Source organism: Oryza brachyantha, chromosome 5 (assembly GCF_000231095.2).
Source record: "Oryza brachyantha chromosome 5, ObraRS2, whole genome shotgun sequence".
In the NCBI taxonomy this organism is placed as follows: domain Eukaryota; kingdom Viridiplantae; phylum Streptophyta; class Magnoliopsida; order Poales; family Poaceae; genus Oryza; species Oryza brachyantha.
The window spans coordinates 17,473,968-17,497,740 of NC_023167.2; the positions used below are offsets into that span (position 1 = coordinate 17,473,968).

The 23,773-nt window shown below is 40.2% G+C and overlaps 3 protein-coding genes across 4 annotated transcripts; all 3 read right to left on the reverse strand.

The window, feature by feature from the left end:
• Positions 1 to 248: 248 nt before the first annotated feature.
• LOC102717898 (chaperone protein dnaJ C76, chloroplastic-like) lies at positions 249 to 3,228 on the reverse strand. Its single transcript, XM_006654627.3, has 9 exons — positions 2,873 to 3,228; positions 2,428 to 2,556; positions 2,181 to 2,310; positions 1,962 to 2,082; positions 1,712 to 1,793; positions 1,305 to 1,355; positions 1,081 to 1,119; positions 848 to 944; positions 249 to 673 (listed from the first exon to the last, which is right to left on the reverse strand). The coding sequence occupies exons 1-9, from the start codon at positions 3,134 to 3,136 to the stop codon at positions 546 to 548; spliced, it is 1,041 nt and encodes a 346-aa protein (XP_006654690.1). The 5' UTR covers positions 3,137 to 3,228; the 3' UTR covers positions 249 to 545.
• A 4,423-nt stretch (positions 3,229 to 7,651) lies between these two features.
• On the reverse strand, positions 7,652 to 10,162 carry LOC102707219 (ALA-interacting subunit 1-like). Its single transcript, XM_006655447.2, has 9 exons — positions 9,936 to 10,162; positions 9,778 to 9,838; positions 9,567 to 9,625; positions 9,389 to 9,463; positions 9,196 to 9,303; positions 8,991 to 9,061; positions 8,590 to 8,890; positions 8,196 to 8,485; positions 7,652 to 8,098 (listed from the first exon to the last, which is right to left on the reverse strand). The coding sequence occupies exons 2-9, from the start codon at positions 9,836 to 9,838 to the stop codon at positions 8,038 to 8,040; spliced, it is 1,026 nt and encodes a 341-aa protein (XP_006655510.1). The 5' UTR covers positions 9,936 to 10,162; the 3' UTR covers positions 7,652 to 8,037.
• Positions 10,163 to 14,784: 4,622 nt separating this feature from the next.
• LOC102718176 lies at positions 14,785 to 18,258 on the reverse strand. Of its 2 annotated transcripts, XM_006654628.2 has the most exons (7): positions 17,437 to 18,195; positions 16,721 to 16,957; positions 16,398 to 16,487; positions 15,833 to 15,982; positions 15,601 to 15,725; positions 15,339 to 15,468; positions 14,785 to 15,247 (listed from the first exon to the last, which is right to left on the reverse strand). In XM_006654628.2, the coding sequence occupies exons 1-7, from the start codon at positions 18,088 to 18,090 to the stop codon at positions 15,122 to 15,124; spliced, it is 1,512 nt and encodes a 503-aa protein (XP_006654691.2). In that variant the 5' UTR covers positions 18,091 to 18,195; the 3' UTR covers positions 14,785 to 15,121. The 2 variants fall into 2 exon arrangements, with proteins under 2 accessions (XP_006654691.2, XP_040380167.1); XM_040524233.1 differs by lacking the exon at positions 14,785 to 15,247 and having other exon boundaries at positions 15,377 to 15,468; positions 15,564 to 15,725; positions 17,437 to 18,258.
• Between the last annotated feature and the right edge of the window lie 5,515 nt (positions 18,259 to 23,773).

A 23,773-nucleotide genomic window follows, 5' to 3' on the forward strand; every position in this document is an offset into this window, starting at 1 on the left:
TTCACCATGCAGGAGCGAGTATAAATGTCACTGCACAATGATCAGTTAAACCGTGTGCTCTACACATGAAACAAATGTGGCACAGATATAGATAGAGCAGGTTGAGATCATGAGATGTGCAGCTGCATTGCTGGGCAAGTTGTCCTTTGGCAGATGTTGCAGTTCAGCACCCATGCTTCGGGTTAATTAGCAGACTACTGCCAAAGGAAATTTGCCCCGGAATACATCTGCACAAGCGCACAGGCAGGAAAAGATGGATCTTCAGGCTGTACCATTGTTGAAAGAGAATGTACATATATTCATCTTTTACATTCTGAATGTTTAACTATTTGAGGATTCGACGTGTGTATTCTACAGGTCACTGGCATCGGCTATATCTAGCATACCATTTACAGATGAACAATGAGGAATGGGGAGAGAGCAATCTACAGGTCAGCTCTCTCGCTCTCTCTCTCTCTCTCTCCAAACAATTAAGGGTATATGTACAGGTAACGAAATGCTATCAAATAGTGTATGCATGAGAGATGTATTTCTTTCTTCTGCCATTACTCTTTATTGCCCACTGCCTCTGGAAGCCTGTATCCTGGTGGTTTGTCTGCGCCTTTTCGTGAGTATTCTCGCCATCTCCTAGCAGCAGCTGCTGCCCTCTTCGCTCTCTCTGTTGCTTCTTCTTCTGATAACATTAGCAAATCTCAATGACTCAATCAGATTCAGCAATACAAGAATCGACAACAATGTTTGGAAACATTGTGTTTTGTATACTTTATTTATTTACACAATAGATGCAGGTCTGTATGGGTGCCATGCAAAGTATTTCTAACAAAATTTGATGTTTATTTTAGCTTACCATTTCCTTGGTATCGAGTTGGAGATCCCCAGATATCACTCCAAGTGCCACTTATATCTGAATTATTTTTGTTTGCCATCCGTGTCCTAATGTTTTCCTGAAAAAAACATAAACATAAAAATTTAGTTTGCAAAAGAATGACCCATTTGCAAAGACACAAAAAGTATGAAATCCTTAAAATGCACCCGACTGTATGAGAAACACAAAGATAATAAATGGGGAAGGAACCATACCAAAATTTTTGACTGTCTCTTTTCCCAACGCACACTAGCCTGTTAACAGAAAATATCTTAAGAACAAGTAAAATAATAGCATAGAGAAGTATGCCCCATAATATAATTTGTATGCCTTATCTGTATTAGCCTTAACATAGACATGGAAGAAATAATCTTGAGAAGATACAAACAGAACAATTAAGATAGGAATTGCCAACTTTACATGATAAATACATAATTACCATTCGGAACACATCAACTGAAACTCCCATCCCAGCACTCATCAGCCCAACCTGCTCAAAATTGAAATACACTTTAGTGTACTATTAGCCTATTAGGTGAATATAAGATAATATCATCAGTAAAATAGCACTTATGGCCCAGAAAGAAAAATAGGGATATACGGAACTTTCCTGTGCAGAGTTTATTTTTAGGGGGGTTTGTGATTACATGTTATCTATGTTACAGAATTCAACCATAAGGTCCTAAATTCCTGAAGTCCTAATAATCAAACAAAATAACTGAAGTTTAACGTTGAAATATAATTGGCAGCTCTTCTGCTGATTTAGTTTTTTTTTTAAAAAAAAAGCTTTATATGACCACAGAAAATATGCAGTACATCCAAATAACTGAAAGAGGGCTTTCTTACGTTCACCCTCTCTATTCTCCGCATTTCATTCTCGAGGAGAGAAAGTTGTGCAGCAGAAGTCCAGTGAATACAGTTGACTGGGCTGAACATGGAAACATAAGAAACATGAATAACACTATCAGTAATCTATTGTGAAGATCTTAAAAGTCCTATAGTACTATGCTGTGAACTGACAGGCTCTAAACAAAAACTCCAGCTAATCAAATAGTCCTATAGTAATATTATGGTGGGTTGGGTTTCAGAGCATCACCAACTATCAATGGCCTCCTGAATGAGCTCTGTGCGACCCGATTGGGAGTAGACTCTTGACCTCCCATAATCCTCCTCAATTCTAAATACATTGGGACACACGTTCGCACAATATTTGCATCCTGATTCCACATCAACAAGATGAAATATATCGAGTCTCTTATAAAGGAACCAAAGAGCATCTTTTACAGCTCTATTCATATGAAAAATTTATCAGTACCTATGCAGGTAAACTCATCAACGAACACTTGATCCTTCGGTGCACTGTCATCAAAGAAAGGGTTGATCGCGGTTGCTGAGTAGCCATGAATCTCATCATACACTGCACGCTGGATTGGATCACTCAGCACCTGCAAAAGCATGTTAACGCTGTAAAAAAAACAATGCAAAAACAAATGTTCCAAAACAATTGCCTATATGCAACCACAAGGGACCCAAGAGTCCAAGACTTCAACAAAGGCTTTTACCGTGTAAACCTCGTTGATGAACATGCAGAAATTTGTTACTTCGGGGCCGTCCCCACTGAGGTCAGGGTGGCACGCTTTCATGCAACTGTAGTATGCTTTCTTGATTTCCTCAGGGGTTGCATCTGGCATCTGGTAGTGCAAGAATCAGATGTCTGTATTAGCAGCAAACCCATTGTCTCAGAGGTCATCCACAATCAGAAGTTCAGACCTATTGTCTGAGCCCACTCTAAAAAAAAGAAGCACCCTTTTCTCCTATCTTGTCATGCCAGTTGCCAACAAAAGTAAGAATCTTTTTACAGAGAAGAAATTGATCTACTGATTCCAGTTCAAATGCAGACTTCTTCCCTCTTGGATCAGTCTTTCAACGATCCAAATACTAAACTAGTAATTAGTAAATCAAAATTCTTGCAAAAAAAAAATCAGAGCAATGTTCCAGAACACTTACGACGCCAAGAACGGAGTAGAAATCGTCGGCGACTTCATCCTCCGTACTTCCGTGCTCAGTCTCCGAAGCATAGGCATAGACCCTAAGATCTCTCCTCCCCCCCGCGCTCCCGCTCCGGCGCCGGTTACTCCGCCGGCCGGTTCTTGCGAACCTAGCTGAAACCGACGGCCGGGTGCGGCGAGAGGAGCAGGGGAAGGACGGCGAGGCTGTGCGGAGCGTCGCGAGAGAGTCGGCGAGCAGCGGTGGAGAGTGAAGAGGAGCCATTGGCGTTCGCTGCGGCGGCCTCCAACTCGATCGGAGTCGAAGGAGGCGGCGGCGGTTGCCGGTTGGTTCGTTTCTTGGCGGTCTTACGTCATTTTAACACGAGCCACCGCTAATTCTTCAGGGCCTTCAGGCTGCCAAACTCTGCTGCCTTTTACACTGTTGGGCTTACAGATATTCGTATTTCAGTATCTAGGATTCATGCTTCAAGAAAAAGAATGTTTTCAGGATTCAAGTGGGATTTTACCACGAAAATTACTCAACAATAGATACACTCCGAATGGACGATTCTCGATGAAACGTGAACGGTTTTGAAACTAGATAAAGACAAAATGTGAACTATTTTAATGGGCGAACCAACAATATCCAGATTTGTAGTTGATGAATGAAAATCGGACTAAGAAAATAAATAAAAGGTTACATTAGGGTGGTGTATGGGTTATCCCATTGAATATTTGGACACTTATTATAAATTAGTATGATGGCCCGCGCATATTGCGCGGGCTAGCATCGTTATAAATTATATCTAATAGGTCTCTTGTTAAGACAATAATAAATTTTTAATTGTTTAATTTGAATTTAAATTTTTCTAAATTATATTTTTGCATGGAACCCCATTTACCTGTATTCCAAACTGTAGTTGTATATAAACTTTTTTCTGCATAATATTTAATTTATAATTTAAAATTGGGTTACTTCTAAATTGTATTTATAAATGGACACTTTCTCTCTTTTTTTCAATTTTTAACCGAAATTTTACATCTTTCCTAATAGTATTTATAGATGGACTTTTTCCTTAATATCCATTATTTTAAAATTTTTAATCCGAGATTTGATTTACCTATGGACTCTTTTTTATTATTTTTCTTTATTTTTAATTTCAAAATTGTATTTCTAATCAGGTTCTTTTTAATTGAAATTTTAGATATTTCTAAATTGTATTTATAGATGGACTCTTCCCTCAATGTCAATTATTTTAAAATACTTAATCTGAGATTTATTTATTCTTTTCTATTTTCTTGTCTGGTTCAAAAAGCTCGTTCTTTTCAGTTCGTTCTTTTCTCCTTCTTTTTTATATTTGAAAAGTTCGTTCTTTTCTCTTTTTTTTTATATATTTAGGGCTCTCGCTGCAGGTCGGATTAATTCACGATAATCTCAGAATTTGTCCGATTGATACTTTCTATTTTTGGCACGTGGGTGAAGCTGGCTGTAGGTCAGATTAATTCAAGATAATCTCAGAATTTGTCCAATTGATACTTTCTATTTTTTCTCTTAATTTTCTTCGATTAATCTTAGAATTTCTAGCCCGTAAGAATTAACGTGGTGGCTTCTTTTTCTATTACTTTATATATAAAATAGATAGTAAATGTAGACTATTAATAAAACCCATCCATAATTTTGGACTAATTTGCGAGACGAATCTATTGAGCCAAATTAATCCATGATTAGCCTATGTGATGCTAAAGTAAACATACTCTAATTATGGATTAATTAGGCTTAAAAAATTCGTCTCACTGATTACCACTCATTTATGAAATTAGTTTTTTATTAGTCTATATTAAATACCTCAAATTAGTGCCTAAACATCATATATGACATAGAGCTAAAAAGTTTAGCCCTATCTAAACAACCACCCATAGAGCTTTCTTTTTTTCCTAAATATGATTGTATTCTATCACTTTTAGCTTTGTTTTTACGTGGATGACACACATATGCACCACAAAAGCACTCTCATCCTAACAAATGTTCAGGAAATAGATACCATGCGTTCATCCTTTAACACTACAAAATTCAGAAGTAAAAAGCATATCCAAGTATTAGAGCAAGTTCAATAGTATAGTTAATTACTAGCTCCAATTTATCTATAGTCAATCTAATAGCTAACTCATACAATAGTTACCAACAAAACATCAATATATAATCTCACATGTCATACACACATTTTGTCTTGGAGCCCGTATGCAACTGGCTACAAATTAGTAGTCCACCTCTCTTCTCTATTCTCTTTATCTCTTTAAAATATGCTTATAACTGACTTATAGCCTGCTATTATCCTTGCTCTTACGTTCATGTGCAATATAACCTTATTTATTTTGGATTTCTTGATAGACTACCGCCACGTTCGGCAACAGCGCTACTAATTCAGATTCCTCCTTTTTATTACACACGGATCGTAAACTGTTAAACGGTGTGTTTCTTACGAAAATTTTCTATATAAGAGTTGCTTTAAAATAATATATTAATTATTTTTAATTTTTTATAATTAATAATTAATTAATTATATACTAATCTATTATTACGTTTTTCGCGCCTACTTACTCGTTTTTCCTAAGCAAGTTTTTCGACCAGCTAAGCAGCTCATGACTTGCACAAAATTCCACCACCTTAAAACATGCTTCGCCAACATCCTGCCACTCACTCCAGTCACCCGCTACTCAGCTACACCAACATGGCATGGCCAGGGAAGCACGACTGCACCGCACACGGCGTGCCGCGTGCGTGTCAACCGCGTGCATGTACGCGCGGAACGCGTGAGGGCTTGTGTTGTGGCGAGCCGTGGGGAGCGCCGGCTGCAGAAATACACAGCCCCGGTCCTTTTAATTTGCCGATCGATCGGCGGGGTTCGATTACTAATTCGCCTGTAGCATTCGCTGGTTCTCCGCTGCTATTCCTTCTCGAGTCATCGTTCCGTTTCTTCTCCTCGTTTGAAATCGGATTAATCCTAGGGAGGGGATTAGCGAAATTGGAAATTTTGCGGGTTAAAGACGCAAAAAACTATGGTTGGGAGATTCTGAGCCATTGGTGAGACCAAGACAAGGACCGGGGGCCCGGCGACCGTTTCGAGTCGATCTATAACGAAGGTCTGGTTGTTCGATAAGGCCATTCCTGATGGCACATTTTATTTCACAGTTTTTTAAAGTTTTTTTAAGTGAGATACGTTAGCTTTTTTATTGTAAAATGAAAGAACATTTCTCAGTGGTTTTTTTTATTTCATAGTTTTATAGATTTGGTAGAGCATTAAATTCATGTATGAGAGTATGGTTAAATGTGTCATACAAATTATAGATGTAAGAAATGTTTAGCATTAATGGATTTTCATTTAGCTTTCATTTGCTTAGAAACGACGCCACGAGCCTTTTACTAGATAAAAAGGTTTTTCTTCTTTTTTCTAATTAAATCTTTATCATGTCATCAAAAAATCTGACGTGATACCTAATTAATGCTAAATGAAAGAGCCGCTAAAAATGGCCTAATACCTTCGCTATACTAAATAGATTATGTCTCTCTATATTTTTTTAACAACTATTGTATCAGAGTTTATAAAAATAGAGAATAAATATATTAGAAGTAAATAAAGTGATAAATATTTATATTTAAATTCTATAAAGTGAAGAGTATTTTAGAATATTTTATTTTATATTGGTATATGTATAAGATGAATAAAAAATAAAGTTATTCCTAGAACTGGGGAGAGTCCTGCAGAATACTACCTATAGATAAAAATATTTTCGTTTATGATAAGATTTAGTTAAACTTCTAAAATTCTGATATAATTATTTCTTAAATGTTTGGCTTAAATAAAAAGGACAATATTTATAGATTCTACTCAAAAAGTACTATCATAATATCATAAATATATTAGATTTTATAAATATATTTGTATTTATCTAAATTTTATAAATTTAATCAAATGTTATCTTAAACATAAATATTTTTGACCGGATATGAATACCGGGCGGCGACGCAGTATTGGAAGCCTGGAAGGATGGCAATTGCGTGAAGCCATCGAGATCTCTCGCGCTCACGCCGCCCGTTGCTTGCTTCCCCTCTCCGGTTTTCTCCCTCGGTTGGCTTTGGCGTCGATCTCCTCTCTCTCTCCCTCTCTCTCTCTGACCGACGCCCGTGGCCGCATGTAGCAGCAGTAACAACTACAAGTCGCGACGACGTTGCAGATGTTGCATACGTGCACGGTACGAGCACATCGCCACACCCACCCGCTGCTCGGTTTGACCCGGTGAGTGCCACGCAGGCTACCGCCTAGCAGTGGTGACACTGGTGCCGCGCGGCTCACCGGCGGCCCTGCATGCCGCCACGCACCGCGGGGCACGGCCCAGCTCCCGGCAGAGGCCCAGGCCAGAGCCAGCCGAACCAGTGTGAGCTTTGTTGTCTTCGGAAAAAAAAAGGGTGAGCTCTGCAAATGTAATACTTCTAATGCTAGCTCTTTAGTGAGATAAAAGATAAGAGTAAAAAATATCTAGTTTTTATTATAGCTATTTTGGAATTAACTTGAGGGGAAGAGCGAAAGACGACAATCACAAGCTCATTGAATTCCTCTTTATCTCCGTCAATCAATGGCGGCAGGAGGAAAGATAGAAGAAAATGAGGAAATTAGGAGGGAGGAGGGGGAGTGGACAGCTAGTGTATTTATGGTCTCATATATTATTTTAGTTTTTATTTTTATCCTTCTTCCAGTGCCACGTAGGCCCCACGTCAACACCCTATGAAACAAATACGGTAATTAAACAAGCCATGTAGACGCTTCCACAGCTAAAAATGCTCGAAATTCGATTTACACTAGTTTTAGAAGCTAGGGGACAATATATTCCTGATTTTGTGGCTGGAAAACACGATTGAAAACTCGAAACTCGGTAGTCCTAAACGGGCCGGGCTGGTTGTCCATATAACGGACAAGAATTGGCTGGGCCAACGCTATTATATTCACCTTTATTTGGGAGATTTGTGAAAATGAGTCTCTAAACACCATTTGTGCTTATGAAATATGGGCCTAGGGATAAATCTACGAAACACCATGATTAAAGGCCTATTTTTCTAAATTTTTCTCGTCGTCTCGTCGGAACGGCCACCGCACATGAACGCAGCAGCCTGGTCACTTCATCAGAGTTTCAGTGGAGATAATCTGGGTTCTCCTTGTTCCATGACAGATACGAGGGGTCGCCGAGTGTCCTGCAATCAAACGAGCATTCAGAGGCGAAGTTTCTTCAGAGCTCACGGTTTTTTACTTGGAATCCAGCGAGCGAGCTGAGATCAGATGTGCCCGTACCTTGGCTTGACCACGTTGAGGACAACGAAGGCCAACGCGACGAGGAGGGAGATGCTACCTGTAGCCACGTACGCGCAGCCGATGAAGTTGTTCTTGCCACCGATCCATGAAGTGGTCGAGAGGACCAGCGCCTTGGCGCCCCCAAAGCTGTACGTGTTGTAGTTGTTCTGTATCACCACCGTGATTTCATCGCTTGCCATGATGTCCGTCTCGATCCTGCCGTAGAGCTTTCTGAATGTTGGGAGGGCAGCGGTTCTCATCCAGACAATGAGATCCTCCTGCTCACTCAACTGAAACGTGAAGGGACAGTTCAGAAAATAAGAATTACTGAAAAAGAGCAGTCCAGTGTGATAAATTTGATTGCTTTAACTGCAGATGAAGCTACTGCACTTACTGGTAATTTCTCATTTAACTGACCACCACCTATGAGCCCTCCTTTCTGAAAATTACTGGGGAAAACATCACTGCCAAACTTGCTGCTCCTGTCACTGCCCCAGGCTATGTTCTTTTTGTTCACCTGGACAGCCTTCTTGTTGACGGAAAATGTGTAGGTGTCATTGAACAGGCTCCATGCTATGAGGCCACATGGCACAATTGGGGCACCTCCTTCACTGGTGCCTTCAGGTTCACAGGTTTTTATCACACTCGCAGATTCATTGTCACGCAGTTGTTTATCGCTCCGGCTCTTTACGTACCTAGGAAAATAAGATCGTTATGCGGTAACGCTGTTCATTGCACCACAACGATGACTAGTTAATTAAGTCGAAATCACTCGTCCTCTTCTATAATATATACCGCCGATGGTTTTGGTAGAAGTTCTCCAGCTGGTAGTAAACTTGTATGGGGCCTTTCATAGGTTTGGGCACCTGAAAAAAATGATTATTTACTGGATAGTGAAAATTCGCAGGATGAACAATAATATCATAGGTAAGAGATAAGTGCAACAATGGAGTGCCATGAGCTAAATGTAATAAAAAAAATTTCCATGGGATATACTCACAGTAATCGTTCTGGTGCAGGCCTTGTTAGTCTTGGCATCCTGAATGAACCCAACCTTGTCACTAGCCGTCACACACTCCACATCATATTTGTCCACTAATTCAACAACCTACATTGCATCTTTCATGTGCGGATTAGGAGATACCAGAAGTGCATTTGACATGATCAGGAATGCTGCGTCCCTGTGAATTTACCTCCTGCGATGCTGCCATGGAAGCGAGCCCTATCGGGATGAAGACGATGCCGATGAGGGAGAAGGCACCGATGACCTGTTCATGGCGTCAGGTTACATTCAGATCGATGAAATTTCTAGCCATCCAGATATTCAGTAATGCAGGATGAAAGAACAGCACAGCAGGTGCAGGTCAATACAATTCCAGGAGTATAGAGTGGTTTCCATGCCGGAAGCTCCTGCTGCGTGAACTTGGAATCTGCAGGAAAAAGAACGAGCACTGAACCGTGAAACTCTCATCAAATGCCCAAACACATTGCGAGATTTCATTTTGGAGATGCTGATCAAACAAAAAGAATATCGTCGGAGAATAATCAAAGAAACAGATCCGGGCAAGGATGCGTGGCATACATTTGGGCTTCTTGGATTGCCGTGAGGCCAGTGAATCGGTCTCGGTTCCTGACGAACTCATCTACAGAAACAAACCAAAACGAAGAACACGATCGAATTCGTAGTCACATCACATCACACCAAACCAGAACAAGAACACGCGGCTGCACAGAACGTACGATCCAATCGCAACCTAGGACGTCTTAAAGGCTTTTTTTTTTTGGATCCAATCACGCGGCCGGCGGGGAGATCGACGGAGATCGTCTCCTTCTTCTTCCCCCTCCCTTTCCTTTCCTCAGAGATCGAAAAGGCGACGGCGATTGCTGCTTTGGGGGATCGGGATCTATCCCCATCATGCAACGCTAGAAAGGCGGGGGGGCGAGAGCGCGAGCGCGACCGTAGCCACGTCGCGCGCCGTCGCCGCGTTTGCTCGCCGTACGTGCGGGTGCGCGGCACGAGGCCTTTTCACCAACGTGAATTCCCCCACGAGACAGCGACGTCGTCCCGCGACGCTGACACGTGCAGTGCTGCTGGATGCAAGCGCGGCCGTGACGGTGACAAGGAGGACGACGGCGACGGCGACGACGACGGGTGAGGTGGCGTTCGTCTCCTGCGCCGTTCAGCTCACCGGCGGCTCGGATCAGCCGGGCCGCGTCGCGGATGGACGGCCTGGATGGAGCCACGGGGGACAGCAGGCCAAACCGACGGGAGCACTGGGTTTTGTGGATAATGGACGTGGTTTAGCTCGTCGCTGATTAAGCAAAGAATCATGCTGCTGTGCTGTCCAGTACTTGAAATGACGACTACATTCTCCACTGACAAAGTTGCTAACGTAGAGCTCTCTCTTTGTTTTTTCTCTTCAGTTCTGAGGTCATGCTTTCAACAGAAGAGGATCTTGATCGAGTAGAGCTTGAGTGTTTATGTCTCGAGCATATTCTCTGCACAACTGTTTATGTCATCCTTGTAGTTTATGGAATTAATTAAAGACTTAATCTACAACGCAGGGAGGCCCCTCTGGAAACTTTCTGTGTGCTCGATAGTTTTTTTGTCTCCCCCTTTTGCAAAACTATCGTGGTGGTCGGCCATGATAACTCTGATATTTGCATGTTCATGGACATTCTTCAGTTGAAAAAAAAAGAGTCAGCTCGCTCTCTCTCTCTCTCTCTCTCTCTCTCTCTCTGCGAGGAAAAAAAAGACAGTTTATTTTTTCCAGAGTGATGTTATAGGCAGTGATTTTTCTAACCGGTGAAGCGACGAATATGCCAAATTTGAAGAGAAAAGCGGCCTGGGATTGGCTGCAGGAAGAAACCAGCCGAGAAGATGGGAGAAAGAAATTGTTCAGGAAAAAAAAAACACAGCGTTCGCCAGATGTTCTGATCCTGGCCATCTGCAATGCGTTCTCGAGTCAGATTTGGCCTCCCTTTGGCTCTTCACCGTCCGTCCAAAAAGGAGCTCCCCAGCTGAAGACCGACCGTTTCCGCCGCTGATTCCTTTCGTTTTCCGACTCCCCAACCTGTGGCTGTGGCTAACCGCTAACATGCCGAAATTCCGATTCTGAAACCGCTAATTCTGAATTTCTGATAGGTCGAGAAGACGTTATGGCCATGATGTGATGACGTGCCATGTCGACGATTTTTTTAATATATATTCAGCATACCGAAGCCTTTCGATCAGGAGAAGTCAGTAGCATACTTAATTCAGGATTCGTTCAACTTCATCCAGGAGGTTTTGAAATTTGTAGCGAGACATGCTTTTATGCTGCCAAATGTGCTTTCCTCAGGGCACTTGGATCTAAACAATTAAAGCAGGTGCTTTAAAGTTAAAAACCGCCCTGGTTTGTTCTCTGAACAACACATTAACTATTAGTCAGCTGGTTGACATGTTACTTTGAGTATAATTTATGACTAAATCACCGAGTAATCAACTATGTCATTGCATGCATATATGCATCTCCACTATGCCGTTCTTGTCTGCAATATTGAATTCTGCTTCTGCTAGTCCTTCCAAAGAGAACATGGAACAAAACTGTACTGCTATTTCAGAAAAAAATAAAAAAGATATGCTTTCGAGACCGGCAGTTGAAACAGTTCTCGAGCGGCCAGGACGAAAGTCACGAAACTAGGAATCATTTCATGGCGCGAGCAGACGAGCGCTATAAATAGAGCGGCACGACGCAAGCCCTCTCGTCTCCATCAGCTGCAGCTCGATCAACAGGAGCTTTTTCTAGCTACAGCTTCTGCCAGAAGCTGTCCTAAATAATTCATAGCTTCTGAGAATCTATAGTTACAGATTCTTAAAAAAAAACTAAAAATCCAGAATCTGAAAAAGCTAGGTTTAGAAGTTTTTCCAGATTTTTAAAAGCTGGCTGCCAAGCAAGCCCCAAAAGCTAGCCTCAGAGAGCTTCTCACTCCTGTCACTGAGCAAAAGAGTATCAGCAGCTCTCAGCTCTACCATCCCTGCTAGCTGCAGCTAGCTGTCAGCCGGCCGGCAAAATGGGCTACGGCGTCGTCAGGCTCGCGGCGGCGTGCCACGCCGCGTTTCTCGTCGTGCTCCTGCTCGGCTGCTGCCCGCGGTGCGCGGGGCGCAGGCTTCCGCCGGTGTCAGCGGAGGGGCGCGGCGGCGGCGAGGTGGTGCACTTCGAGGGCGGCCTGGAGCTCAGTGTATTCGTCAGGCGCGGCGGCGGCACGGTGGCGCCGCCGAGGCCGAGGCGGTTTTCGGCGACCGGCGGAGCGGCACGGCTCATGCGATCCGTGCCGAGTCCTGGGGTTGGGCATTAGCTTCTGCCGACTCTTGCTGCCGTGGAAATGTACTTCTGCGAGGAATTCTGCTGCAAACTGCTCCGACCGCGACTCCGAGCAGTGCAACTTTTCACTTTCAGATTTAGGGCATAAAAGATCCTTTCAAATGAAGATGGGTCAGGGCATAATCTGTACATGAACTGGATTGTAAATAATGTGCACCATGCAAATGCAACAGTGCTGGATTGTAAATAATGGACATGAAAGGGGTTCAGGGTCAGTCACGGTTTCCCTGTCATGTCAGCTGGATGCTTCAAGTGTTCGTTGATGTTTTTTTTTTTCTTTTGAGCGAAATGGTGCGGTTCTGTTCCATACTTCCATGCATTGTTTGCCACGAATCCATCATGTACTGGCACGCCTGCGGTTAAGGTTGTTGTTTGAAGGAACGGATTTCTACTTTTATACCAAACCAAAAAAAACTACTGCAAAGGCGAAAGGCCCTGTAACCCAGTGGTTATAAGGGTCTTAGTAGTAACTAAGATCGATTTTGTACTTTTAGGGGTAGGCGCAATGTGTTTTCTAAAAAAACGTCTTGTTGAAGCGAATTTTCCAGGATTTTCTGACGGCTTTGTGTTTTCAGGGGTGACGCACTGTGTTCTCTAAAAAAACCACTGCAAAGAACGGTGCAAACATGACTCTAATCGGCGAGTCCAAGTAATTTTATGGTTTTTCTTAGGCTTATAAACCAAAATTTAAAATTTTCAACTTTAAATTTATAGTTGATTTTAGTTTTTTAGAACGCTATGAACACATATAAAAGTTTTTATTCGCAAATTATTTTCCGTTTGTAAATATGCCATTTGTTAAAGATTCAAAATATGATCCCTATAGTTATTCGGCTTGTTACTGTGGAGTCGTTCAAACGTGCAAGAGATACGAAGTGGTCCACATGCGATGCCCTTAGTATTTTGGGTATTTCTATTTCGGTACCTTCCCGAGAACAATAAAAGTGATCCATCGTATCTTTGATGCTCTTAAAATTAGCCAAAAAAAACCATAATGTTCGAAAAATATATGAGCTAATGAAATTTAAAAAACACATTATAATGTTACTACAGTATTCTATATCAAATACATCAGTCATGTCACGGCGGTGCTTGGAGGCTCTGTGAATTTTATGAACCGCTGCAATGACAGTCTCATTGTGCTGATCTTGCCCTGGTGGTATGTTATACGACTACAAATAAATCATCAAATTAGGGTTAGATCTAACATGGACAATAGGGTTCGAGCCCCCACTATTCCCTCTAGGGACTATAGGAGCCACACTATGTTTCGATCCTAAAATTTTATATCAATGATCAATGAAAACGAGGGGTAGAACACTATCTAGTTTATCCATGCCCTCTTGATATCATTTGCTAGATCTGCCATGGCACCAGATAGCTAGCAATAATACTAAAAATGTCACGGTAAAGTATTAGTATAATGAATTCTTGATTAAGCATCAAAATCCCGGTAAAAATAGTACGCTTCATTTTAGTTGACCATGAAGTTTACGCAAATTCTTTATACAAAACCATCTTAAGCCGTTTCGTTTCTCTCTCTCCACTAGCATTATGTTTTTATAGTCTGTTGAATGAGACTATTAGAGCAATAGCAGACTATGAGCCAGTTATATAAATTTTTTAAGAAGATAAGAAAGGAGAGAGAAGGCCAATAAGTTATTTATAGCTAACTGTAGCACAAAGTTTAAGACATAATGTGTATATGTTAGATGGGACCAGATATTAATAAATAACGTAGTATATGTTTTGTAGGTAACTATTGTAAGAACAGACTAACTATAAATAATATAGAGTTAGTAATTGGCTATACTGATAAACTTGCTCATACCTTGTGTTCATAATCCTGATGCGCAATGAAAAACGCCCACTCGCGGTATCTCTAGATTCCACACACAAACCATTGACAAACCAATAAAATCCAAACAAATTTTATTTTAAAAAACTAAGATTCAGTTTAATTTTATTTAAACTTGAGCAAAAAACCGAGCGTTTTGTATTATCAATCCGGTTTGCTAAGTCCAAATTTCACAAAATTCAGACGGACTTCGTTGGTTTTGTAAACTTGATCAATTGTACATCCTCTGAACTAGCAATGGTGCAACGGCAGAGGTCCACAGTGACGGGCAAATAGCCCACACTTTCACCGTCCATTTGTAGATCGACAGTTTGAATGAGCTGCTACAGAAACACTGCTTCAGTGCAAGACATCGAGAGCACTCGTATAACCAGTTGACTTGTAACAGCATCAGGTCCAGTGGATGGAACAACGTCGGCAGCAGAACAAATATTACTAATAAGGTTTGCAGCAGCAATACATGCATTCTACTTCTAGCAACCATGACAAAATGGGTGCAACAAATTACTTCGCATGCACCATCAGTCCTGCACCAGCTGACCAGCTACTGTCATCCTTACTATCCAAATTGAGACGTTGGTGTTGGGCTTGAACCTATAAGAAGGCTAAGAGGAGATTGAACCTACGTCCAAATATTACAATACATAGGTTGAGCCGCTCTCTCCAGAAATATATACAGTGCTATGTACAGCTTACAGTGGCAGTCAGAATTCAAAACCTCCGTTCAGTTGAACAGATAAAGATGGTCTTGCCCTGTTGTCTAGGGGTGTTTCCAAGGTTATTACTAGTCCTGAACTGCCGAATTGCCCATTCCACTTGGATCGCCCGAGCTGCGATAGCAACACACAAGGAGAGTTAGAAGTGAAGTGAAGTGTGTGCTTTGATTAGAAACAGCAACGTGACAAGATCTGGAGGGCTTACAGAAACAGCAGTGAAGGCCGAGGGATGTCTGGAGCAAGTGAAACCACACATTACATTGAGCTCCTCCTTCAATGAATGGACAAACTCTGCCCGTATCCCAGGATCGCTTCCTCCAAATGTGGGGCAAACACTGATGCATGTAGTTCCGCCAATGTGTTCAGAAATGGAAAATAAATGCCAGAACAAAAAGGAGAGTTGAGGAACCTTGTGCTGGGCCTCACTAACATGTCTTTGAGTTGCAGAAGTGTTTATATCCAACTACCTGACTTGAATGCTGGGCCTCGCCATAAGGCCAGATCTTTTCCATGCTAAGGCTTGTGCAACTCCAAATGAAAGAGAATTGTCAGGCCATTGAAACATAGGGGTGAACTTTGTGCCTTGTTTGCTCTTCAAAAGCAAAGCAGTAGGAAATAAGAATGGCAGGTGAAATAATTATGAAGAGATCTTGGAAGGATGAAGTGAAGTTACAGTTGGCATTTTATACCGACACTAACCTTGAAGGAGAAGCTTACTCTTGTTTCCCCAGGACATTTTCCATGAGCTTGAAGCAAACCACCGAATAATGGGAAAAATCCACTTGCTGTTATCCCTTCTCCAGCAACATATGTCAGCTGTCCATTTGGGAATTGCACATCCATGAAGGACTGAAGCAAATACCCAGGTTAAGAACATGCAGGTAGAAAATGAGATTATTGGAATAGTTATGAGTAGGTTTGACTTGTTACATAGAACTCTACATCCAATTCCTAATCAAGGCATTATACAGCCAATTGCGTCAGAAAGTAATTAATACTATTAATCAACTAATCAGAAGATAGGAAAATTTCTATGAAGAACGTGATGAGTACATGTATCATTTGGTACAACAAATGCATGGTGACAAAATGTAAGGGTACAGTATGTTCATTGGTACTAGATTACATGCCTTTAGCATGAAAACTAATGATGAACAAAACAAGTCCATCATACTAAAGTGTAAAAATAACTGATACCTGGTACCAACAAGGAAACAGGAGGAATTAGGAAATGGAAAAGATGAAGAAAGAACATGAAACTTACACAGTTTACAGGATTGAGGCACATCATTGACATCAGCATCCATCTTCTATGTTTGGACCAGATAGCTGGACATAGGGAGTGCATTTTGTTCTAAAATAAACATATGATTTTTAGGCTTTTAGTATGGGTATGTACCAAAATACAAGCCAATACATGTTCATAGGCATTAGTTGCACAAACTATATCATTGAGAGATCAGAACACTATAATCCATAAAAAAGGAATAAAGTGAAGAGAATGTATCTTCATCAGACATATGATGTAAAAGGCTTAGGTAGTGTAAGATTTCACATCAAGACCTGGGAGGCTAGGAAGAAAAGTACCTTGCGATCATAGCCATACCAAAGAAGGTGCTGCTTTGACAGATGAATAGGCAAAAGAAGTGTTGAGTCTCGGACAAACAATAAAGGTCCCAGCTGAACAAGGAAAAGCGGTGCATTTTCATTTCCAGAATTTAAACCACGCGACGACTCCAACCTCCAAAGGTCCCCACGTGCAACTACTGAAGTCTCAAAGTCATGGTGCCTGGTATCGTATGTCGCTGAGATATTCACAGTTCCCTGCATCATATTTAGCATTATAATATGTACTTCACAAAATGAAATTCAGTCATCCACACTGCATTGTGCATTCGAGCTATCATTATATTTAACCAAATGTATGAACCAGCCGCTAAAAAAAACACTTCACATTTAGTACCAAGCTTATATAGTTATATGATTATACTTAAATCCGTGATAAATATTAGAAAAACATGATTGAACTACATGTAAGGATTGACAACAAGCATATGCACAGAATCTTTCTATGAGCGTGGAAAAGAAGATTCCAAACATATTATATCAAGGATGGGCACCAAATCTCAGCACTCAGACAGATACAAAACTCTATACCCAAATAAACCATAGAACCAAAATACGGAGTAAATGTCACTCCTAATCACAATCTAAGTATTTGATTGCACAGGCTTCTGATTAATATCGCAGAATTGTGTATCAATTGTGACACAAATTTTGATCACAAAATCGATAATCTGTACCTTGGCCTTCTTGAAGTTACCAAAAGTCCCAATCTCGCATCCGAAACGATCATCTTCCTCATCCAAACTGTCTGCACCCCCGGCACCGACCCCGCCCGCACTAGCCGCAGTGGCACTTCCAGTGGCTGCCGCGGCCGCTGCAGCCGCTACCTCGAGAGGCCCTCTGTCTCCGACCCTCTCCAATGCGATTCCCTTATCCTCAGCTCTCTCCACAGCGAGAGCCACCCCCACCTCGTTCGCCGGCGCCGCCGCCGGCGCCGCTGGCTGCGGCGGAACCGCCTCCCACCTTGGCCGCCGCGTGCTCTCCGCCAGGAACGGAGCAGGAATCTGCCGCGCCAACTGCTGCACGGCGCCCCCGACGCAAGCCCCGAGCTCGGACCCCGCCTGGCCGAGCCGCTCGCCGATCTCGACGAACGACGCGACGGCGGCAGCGGGGAGGTCGGGGGCCCTCCCGCCCCGGGCCCCTCCGACGAAGGGGACGACGGGGAGGTCTATCTCGAATGGTATCAGCTTCGCCGGCAGCGCGGGCGCCGACCAGTGGAGCTGCGGCGGCTGCGCGTGGAGGAGGAGCCCCGAGAAGCCCTGCGCGAGGCGGTCCGCCAGGTCCTGCCCGTGCCGCTGCACGCCGACCCACGCATCGAGCGAGATCTCCATGGCTCCCCCCCGCGCCCCCCCTAGAGTTCGAGAAGCGGAGGAGGCGATGCTGTGGAGGCGAAGCGAGGTGGGGGTGGATGGAGTGGTGGTGGTGGAAGAGGGAGGAGACCGACCGGACCGGCGGTGGCGGTGGCTGCCGCGGTGGGGACGGAGGCGGACAGGTGGCTGGACACCGTCTCGCGCTCGCTCGCGTGGCGGGGAGGGTAGGGGGCCCACGTGGCTATCCCGTGCCGTTTCCACGGCGCGGGAGAAGCAGGTTGCGTGGAAACGGAACGGCCTGTTGGCTGGCTCTAACTCACGGCCGTTCGTTGCTTCGGCTTCCCGCGGGCATATGTTCTAGCCGTTAAAGAGCAGGTACCATTAAGCCAGCTCTAAGAAACAGCATGTATATGATATGTTAGACCATGTATTAATATTTTATAGGTAATATTATATGAATTAGCTATTAGATTGATTATATATAAATTGGAGCTAGTAGTTGGCTATGCTATTATTGAACTTGCTCTAATTGGGATGGCAATGGTAGCTTGGGGGACGGATAGAGCATATAAACTTATCTTTATTTTGCTTCTACTTATGTCTATAAGCTAAAATTTAAATTTTTAATCATAAATTTAGAGTTGATCTTAGAATTTTTTCACTAAAGTTTATTTTCCAGCCTTAATTTTATATCACTAAGAACACGTATAAAAGTTTTATTTATAAATTATTTTTCGTTTCTAAATATATCGTTTAGCTTTTTAAAACCTAAACAATCACCCCTTTGACCCAATATTTATATTCGTTTGTTCAATTCATATTTTGATTGATGACTAGAACTTCGTACCCCTTCGAGCACAGGTATACCTAGCAGATAACTAATATGTTATATATGAGTAATATCTTAATACTTATGGAATTTAATAAAGAGCAACATATGTTTAAGGTACCAATGGCGTCACGTAGAAGTTTGAATTGTAGTTGCAGCTCACTTATGTTGGAGTAGTTGTATTGAGAGTACGACATTACGAAAGCTTTAGATTTGTAATTTGTAATTTGGGATATTTTATAACGCATTATTGATCAACTTTCCTGTCCCTTTTTTTACATAAGAATTTACTCATACGGTACTCCTTGTAACGTAGAACTTTTTGCAGGGCTTTGTAGGAATTTTGAATTCTTGTTAAAATGCTCCAAATTTTCTTTGTTCAGAGAGGAATGCCTTAGTAGTTCTCTTTTAATGGTGGTTTTTTAGTTAAGAATCAATCAATATTTGAGAATATTTTGTCCCTGAATGAAACTTCGAATTATAGGTGAAAACAGGATAACTACCGCATGATCCATGTCCTTACTGACGTCTTAGTAAAGCAAAAGAATCATTAATAAGGCCACGAGATTCAAAATATATATTACAAGCATAAAAAGTCTCTCCACATAAGCACGCCCATTTGAATTAATGATTCTGAGGTTCTTGGCTCGAACAAAAAACCTGGATGACTTGTGACGTCCACATAAGCATTTTCCAACCTTAGAAAGTTTTGCTCACGTGTCTTGTTAAATGTTAACCAAGAAATAAACCTGCACACTCGTCGATCATATCCGGTATCCTCACAAGAGGTAGTCTAGAAGAGTTAGATCTAACATCTGCGTCAGGTGTTCGACAAATTAATTTGGAAACATTTCTTCATCGACACAAACGTGCATATTTCAAGTCAGGCGCATATTTCGAAGCTAGTATTATTATAACTGAAGTATGGCTCGCACGGCTAGCATAGGGTGTCTTGATAATGCTTAATTTTTAATTATTAATCCAAAATTATTTTTTTCTAAATTTATTTTTACATAAAACCTTATGTATCTGTCATTCAAATTTTAGATATGTATTTATATGTTGACTCTTTCTCTTAATTTTACTTATTTTTAATCAGAATTTTATATGTTTTTGAATTATATTTATAGATGGACTCTTCCCTCAATATCTATTATTTAAAAAAAATTAATCTGAAATTTAGATTTTCCTAAATTGTATTGACAACCCGGACTCTTTTATATTATTTTTTATTTTTTATTATAAAAATTGTATTTTTAATTGGATTCTAAATGTTTCTTAAATTGTATTTATAGATGGACTATACTCTCAATATCAATTATTTGAAAATTTTTAATCAAAAATTTGGATTTTTCTAAACTGTATTTACACATGGACTCTTTTATACTATTATTTTTTATTTTTAATTCCGAAATTATATTTCTAATTGAATTCTAGATGTTTCCAAATTATATTTATAAATAGACTCTTCCCGAAATATAAATGATTTAAAAAATTAATCCAAAATTGGATTTTTTTCTAAACTGTAATTACACGTGTACTCTTTTATATTATTTTCTATTTTTAATTCTGAAATTGTATGTATAATCGGATTTTTTTGGTTGATTTTCTAACCCGTAAGAGCGAACATGGTGTGGTTTCTTTTGTTATTACTACTCGTGTATTTGTATTACTACTCGTGTAATATATGATTAAAGGTTACACAAATTTATTTTGTTTTGGATCTGTATTTGTCGAACGATCTTGTGGCTAGATTCAATATACTCGTGTAGTTGTATTTTTCATGTGGGTTCAAAGGTCAAGTTATTTTACTTTATTCAATTAACACATGTATTCTGAGAATATTTAATTAACGTGAGAATTTTAGTTATTTTTATGTCTTAACATTAATGTGCGGAATCTTATGAGTCTTTAGTTAATACAGGTAAGCATATGGATTCTTCTCTAAATTTTAGTTATTTTTATCAGATTTAAGCTATTTCCAAATTTCACTGATACATAAACTTTTTACTGGATAATAATTATTTTAGCATGAATTTAATATATTTCTAAATTGTATTTCTAAGGTTAAATTTTTGTCTTAATATTATTTATTTTTAATTCATATTAAAAAATCTAAATTGGACTCATGCATACACTTTTTTATCCATAATATTTAATTTTCAATCTGAATTTTAGATGATTCTAAATTGTTTCTACATGGGCTCAGATATCAATATTAATAATTTATGTATCCAAATTACATTGTTTTCTAAATTTTAGTTATGTATAGGTACTTATATTAGTATTAATTAATTTTAAATTACCTTTCTATTTTTCAAAAATGTATTTCTACATTAACCCCCATCTTACTTTTCTTTATATTGGTATGCCCCATTTGTATTTTTTACTTGGATTCTAAATTGTACTCCCACGTAAACTCTTAGTTCTGAAATATACATGGACTTTTTTACTAAACCGTTTTATACATGGACTATTTTCTGCTTTATTTACTTTTAATTCTGAATTAGTATTTCTAATTGGATTCTATATTTTATTTTATTAATTAATGTGAGATTTCAGGAAGTGAGAAAGAATATGAGAGCTCCTTTTCCTATTGCTTTATTAATAAAATATATACTGTCAAACAGAGTTCGCCAAATGAATTAATTCTCAGGGATAAGCTTTTAAGATAAAACAATGACTAATATATTATAATAATAACTAGATTGACTGATGAATGTTTGTCAAATTGTCAATAACATGATCATCTGAATCCTGACAGGATGTGTTTTGCCACATGCGTCTTTCTAGAAGAATATATGTTTAGCTCATTGTCGGTGTGAGTTTAATTATTAGATGTCATGTCAGCATGTGAAAAAAGTTAATGAAGAAAGAGATAAAACCGGTTTTATCTAGATAAAAGGTTGTTTGGACTATTTCTCCAATACAGTTTGTCTTTGGCATGTATTGGCTATAAAATAATAAAATAAAATGGTGTATTGTATAGGCTATTTAAACCATTAATTAAATGGTTTGTTGGTTATATGACACTGTTAAAACCATTAATTAAATGGTTTGTTGGTTATATGACACTGTTAGAAAACTTAAAAACGAAACCTTACCCTCGAAATAGCCTAATACGACTGTCACATGCTACAACCCTCAATAGTTCATCACGAGGTGATCATTTGGACTACCGAGGAAAAAACTAAACGACATATTTATAAATAAAAATATTTTATAAATAAAATTTTATATATGTGTTTAGTGATCTAAAAACAAGTCTGAAAATAAATTATCCACTCCAAATTCAAGATCAGCGATTCAATTTTTAGCTTATAAGTATAAAAAACGAAAATACTACCCGCACATTTTTCTGTCGGAGTTTGGATCAATGTGTCTGTGCTCCTCCCCTTCTAGATACACACGCGGTTGTACAATCTAGAAGATCAGTGCAAGGTCAGCTGAAATCATAACCAAGACTTGCATAAAGGAAGTCCATGTTGATCTAGAACACGAGCAATGATAGGATCAGATAATAGGCAATCTTCAGAAACCTGAAGCTGACGATATAGTAAACTTACTGTTCAGTTGCCTTGACATACATCTGCTGCTGGCCTGCTGCTGCAAGGTGACGGCATAGCTGATGCAGACGGTTAATTACTTAATTGCTCAGGCGCCCTGTGTCATTTGGTCAAAGTTGCAGTGATCTTTGGGGCCAAAAGAACAGGGGGGGGGGGGGGGGGGGGGGGGTAACGCACGCCATGACACCAACGGCGTGGAAGGTTCCAAGCATCGCCGTCGCCCCGGCGTACGACGACATGCTGCATCGCGCGATGAAATTTCCACCGAGGCGAGCCGGTTTCCGGTGAAAAATCTGGCCTCGGAACGGTCGCCGGGTTCACACGCTGCCTGCATATGAGGGGAGACTGGTGACCTGGTTGTTGTTTTTTTTTCTTCTTTTTTCAGGATCATTCATTCCTGCATAACTGGATGCAGTCATGCAGCTCGACTCGGAACAGGACAGGATGGCGTTTGGCTGGTTTGATGTTGATCTCCTAGAAGTTCAGATGATTTGTAAAACAGTATATGTTTTCTTGTCATCCACGTTAAGAAAGATTCCTGGCTGGTTAGGGATGATTGTTTGGCTTTTTATGAAATAAAACGACAAATAAAAAATAATTTATGGTAAAACTTTTATATACATATTTTTGACGATTTAAAAGTCATGACTGAAAAATAAATTTCAGTAAAAGAACCCTAAAATTAACTCTAATTTAAAGATAAAAATTTAAATTTTAGCTTATAGACATAAATAGAAAAAAAAGATATGGGTGCTAGCTTGATCGTTAGCTTCTGGGCTGCTTCTGTTCTTCTCCCGGTGTGCATAGGTGTTCAAAGATTCCTGGCCGAGGGTTTTGGCCGGTTTTATGGTTTTTATGAATACAACGTTCACAGCCGGGGTGTCCGGTGAAAGGTCGTAGGTTCCTTTCAGCCTTGCACGGAGGACACTATCAGCCGACATGCTACCAGAACAATTCCTTTTCCAATCCATACACCATGAGTCCATGACAGATCGACAGCATTAGCTTCATACCTTCTCAGGGTAAAAAAAAAAAAGAGGCATATGCTAATTGTCTGCATAGCTGCAATATTTTCTACTTTAGCACTTTCTCAAATTATATAATTCATGTCATTTTGGATAAGCAAAGAGTCAAAATTTTAAAACTTTGATAATTAATAACTTTTAAAATAGTTAGATTGAAAACATTACTACATTATATATAGATTAGTCTTAAAATTACTTTAAAAACAATCATCTATTTATATATATATATATATATATTATAACAGAAAATTATAGTCGAAGATAGGTTTTGGAGACCGCATTAT